This window comes from Apis dorsata, unplaced genomic scaffold (genome assembly GCF_000469605.1).
Source record: "Apis dorsata unplaced genomic scaffold, Apis dorsata 1.3 scaffold_270, whole genome shotgun sequence".
Taxonomy (NCBI): domain Eukaryota; kingdom Metazoa; phylum Arthropoda; class Insecta; order Hymenoptera; family Apidae; genus Apis; species Apis dorsata.
In genome coordinates, this window is record NW_006263548.1 from 632695 (window position 1) to 637339 (window position 4645).

Below are 4645 nucleotides of genomic sequence, written 5' to 3' on the forward strand. Positions count from 1 at the left end.
ATGGTGGCAGTGCATTGCGATCAAGTGTAATAATATCAACCGGTCAAATGTATATTCATTTCTCTAACGTATTGGTGGCACACGAAGCAAGATAATATAAAATAATATCTACTATATATATATACACGTGTATATATAATTTTTAAGAATATATTACGCGATATTATCAATATAAGAAACACTAGTATGACACATGAAGTTACATGGAACGAAAGATTCGTGAGATTCTGACCGATCTCATTTATCCAACTTTATTGGAAGGAATCATCGTTCAAACAAAGTTGAAAAAAAATTTGAATTATTCGTTTGGCTTAAATTATACCGAATGCATATGTTAATTAATATCTTTTTACGTTATATACACAATTATGGAATCTTGTAGTTTGTACTCTTTATATATATACATCGTGATATCTTGTCAATCGATTCACGATGATTTCGCCGATTGTTTTTCCTCTTTTTATATTTATATTCTTTGTACATTTTTAATCTTTTAACGCTGGAATGGTGACAGAATACGTATAATGATAAACACATAAGTAATTAATCGTATGAAAAAAAACATAAACGTACAAACAACGCATTTTTAAGATCATATTCAAATTGCAGAAGAATAATGGATAATAATATAATAAGTAAATTTTCTTTTCTCTTTTGACTTATTTTCGACTTATTAATACAACATACAACACAACAGAGAGATATATCTATAAAAAGGGGAAATGGAAATACAATGCAATCGTTCGTATTTTCTTTCTTTCTTTCTTTCTTTCTTTCTTCCATTTCTATTTAAATTCGATCTCGATAATATTAAAGCATGTTTAAGAATGAGAGAATTTAAAAAAAAAAAATATACATGGACCGCTTTATGAGAATAAAGATAAATAAACGATATAAGAGTAAAAAAATATTACATTCAAACCGAATACGAAGATCGATCGATCCGTATCTCATTATCAATACACATAGAAAACGACAAGAAGGCGCTAAAAAATGTTACGTTGACTTGCAATTTGCATTTACGCATAATTAGACAACAATCACTTACCCGTTTCATGACTAGCGTACGATCTCCTGATTCTTCTTCGTCGGGGGTTGGTGGAAGTGGGCGATTCGGTGCTCCGCCTGTAAATACAAAATAAAATGTAACTACACATGTGACTTTATAAATGATTTTAATTCTACTTTTTACAATGATATTTCAATTTTATAGAATAAAAATCTATAAGAAAATTTTGTTTTTATATCTTTCGAATAAGCAATTTCTATATCTATATCTATATATATTTATCTTATTATATTATATTATTATATTATTATTTTATTATATTTATACAAGATGGGGCTCATGAAGTGTTTATCATAAATTATTTTTTTCAAAATTATTACAGATATCGATGTGCTTTTTTTTCTTCAAATTAGATTACAACATTATTACTCATTTAAGCGTTCGAATTTTGTCTCATTTAAGGCAATCGTTATTCTCACTAATTTTTAAAAATAGAAAGGAGCGAGTTTCGAACGTATTGAATGAAACTTGATACCAGTCATTTCGACGGTTATATCGATGTAACATATCCATAGAATCTATATTTATCCTTGTAAACGCTTAAGTGTGCAATATTGTATCGTCCTCTTCAATTATAATATTCTATTTAATAGAAAATATATGAGAAAATTGAATAGAGAAAAAAATATTAAAAAATTAATTGTTCGATGTCCTACCTTTCGGCTTACCTTCGAGGTGCGAGTTCTGAGCATTGTGCGACGATGTCGACGATGGATCCGCGGATGGTCTGAAAGGAGAAAATTCGGGTCTGCAGCAACGGGAATAGAAATGATGGTCGTAATGGCGTACGAACGAATACGTTGTGTGCGTTGCGATGGCGATGCGAAGACGACGATTCGAAGCGACATGTTGAAGCGTAATGAAAGATGAAATCAAACAAAACAACATTAGTAAGATTAATTTAACTATTACCCATGAAATACATAAAAATATAGAGTATACAATGGTTCCTCGAATTTTGACTAATTAGTCTTAAAACATTAGAGCCTTGTTGAGAAGTGGCATCCCAATATGGTTTTGAACAGGAGTATCAATCTGTTTAACAATGACATGACAATGTAATTGAATATTTTAGAAAAATTTTCAAAATAAATAAATAAGTATATATGATAGACAAAAAAATAAATAACATGAACAAGACAGATATTTCTCTTTATAATACTAATTGAATAATAATAATTATTATTTAATTAATTATTATGAAATATATTTTTTACATATATATTATTTTTAAAAACATTCAATTACTGAACTCTTCTTTTATCATTATTATTAAATTTAAAATATTTTGTATGATATAAATGTTTTGGAAGAATAATATTAATTCAATTTATATTATTTTAAGTTGAAATTTAATTTGAAAGTTGAAACAGATTGTATTCGAAATTCAAAGACTTACTGTAACTATAAGTATTTTGAGTTTCTTATTTACTATTTCAAATTTCTCATATAATTTTTTCTAGTAAATAAATTAGTAAGTATTTAATTTACTTTCTATAAGTAAATTAAATAACAATTTAAATATATACTTGTTCTTAAATTATAGTATTACATTGTTGTTTTGTAAGTTAACCGAATAATGAATATAGATATAAACTATATCTTTTTTTATTAGAAATGAAAAAGTAATATTTATGATAAATGTTATTTAATGAATGAAGGATTAATCGTTAAACGTATATTTTATCCATTTTCACCAAATATATAATATAAATCTTCGACTTACAAAGGTTTTGGTGGATCACTGGCAAGTAATGTACCATCATTCCTCGCATTATTTCCTCCTGCATCTTCGAGGTCATCATCACTATCACTTTCAACGGATAAAGCCTGTAAAAAAAAAAAAAAGGAATATTTTTGAACTTATATAATGTAATTTATTCTTCACATAATAAAATTATCATAATAAATGTTATGCACTAAGACTAACTATTAACTGGAATTCAAAAAAAAAAAAAAAAAAAAAAGGGAAAATTAAAAAAAAAAAAAAAAAAAGGGAAAATTAAAAAAAAAAAAAAAAAAAAAAGGGAAAATTACATAAGAATATAATACTTACTTGATCGAGTATACTGGAAGACTGTGGCATTTGTTTATTGTTTTGGTCATTACTGCTCGCAGGCTGACCGGAATTCGACGTTGATGATGGAGCCTTATGCTGTCTGTTTGGCCTTGGCGGGGCCTCTGGGCCCTGTGACACACCAAGCTCGTTGAGTTGAGCGGCCAGCATGTCCAAGTCCTACCACCCACACACACACACGCACAACCCCGTTAGTCACTGTTCCGAAACACCTCCAACAATTGTTTAAAAGCCGCCACCAATCAGCCAGGCGAAGCAGATGACAGAGGTACAATATATATATATGAACTATTTCTATTCCTTTTGATTATGTTTTAAGATCAAAATTATTAAATTACTGAAAAATTGCTTCATTTTTTTTATATGATGGATTATTAAATGGACAAACATGTATAGACAATTATTAGATAAAATATATTTTCCAATGCAGTTAGATTGAACATGAACCAAAAGGACACTGACAAACACATTTATTTCCCTGTTAAATTAAATATGTTACATTTTTATTACATTAAAATGTGATGAATGAAATTTTAAGTTATTTAAAATATTATTTCTGAATTAACTTATACATATCCTGCTATACAATATGTATCGTGTTTTATACATTTAATGCAAACATGTATTGCGTTTAATGCATTTAAAGCAATATATAATCGATTTTCGTGAAAGCATACATTCAGGTAATTTGTCTGAAGCATTCAAAAATGTTGTATTATTCTTAAATATAATAAGAACTAAACATGATAGGAATAAATAATACACATTTAATAAAGATGAAATTTAGAAATCATTTGATTGTTTCTGTATAAAAATAAACCAAACAAATTATTTAGTAATACCAGAAAGAGTATATTATAGCCGCGTGTAACCTGTTTTATAAAATTGCACGTATAGATAATTAAAAATGTTACGCGTAGGGATATAAGAATACATGTCATTGTATTATGTATAAATGTAAAAAAATGAGAATGTAAGGAGAAAAATAAGTGTATGTGTTTCTTACCTCTGGTTTCCTTGGAGGCAGCTACGGTACGTGTGAACATGGAAAAAAAACAAAAACCGAATAATTTCAAATCTACGTGCAAGATGCGCGGGTATGTATTTCTGTATGTATATGTATGTGTGTGCACGCGTGTCACGTTTATAAATGCAATTAATTATACGCACGCTAGGAAATAATTATGCAATTATATTTGCATACACGCCAGCGACTCAATATAGCAAAATAGAAGAAAACTCTGCGTGCTACTGATAAAATATGTTTATTTGTTTATAAAAATATAGTAAAAGAAAAATATAAAAATATATATATATATAGTGTGCTTGATTTAAATAGCAATAATTAAATATCTCGAAAAATATAGAAAATATGCAAATGCAATGCTTTTCACATTTTTTGAGAAATTTAACAATTGTCATTTAAACCAAATACACTATATATATATATATATATATATATATATATATTGAAAAATATATTATATACAAAATACACT

At 27.4% G+C, this 4645-nt stretch overlaps 1 protein-coding gene across 15 annotated transcripts in view; it reads right to left on the bottom strand.

Moving 5' to 3' along the window:
- Nucleotides 1-4645, bottom strand: part of LOC102678720 (TRAF2 and NCK-interacting protein kinase) — a 29477-nt gene that overhangs the window by 12731 nt on the left and 12101 nt on the right. For 4 of the 15 annotated variants that reach the window (XM_006616790.2, XM_006616794.2, XM_006616789.2 and 1 more), the window contains exons 10-14: nt 4153-4173; nt 3126-3305; nt 2796-2899; nt 1726-1817; nt 1049-1125 (exon numbers count right to left, since the gene is read on the bottom strand). In XM_006616790.2, the coding sequence (XP_006616853.1) occupies nt 1049-1125; nt 1726-1817; nt 2796-2899; nt 3126-3305; nt 4153-4173 (474 nt within the window). The remainder of the gene's footprint in view (nt 1-1048; nt 1126-1725; nt 1818-2795; nt 2900-3125; nt 3306-4152; nt 4174-4645) is intronic. The other 11 variants (XM_006616797.2, XM_006616791.2, XM_031510972.1 and 8 more) reach the window with 8 other exon arrangements.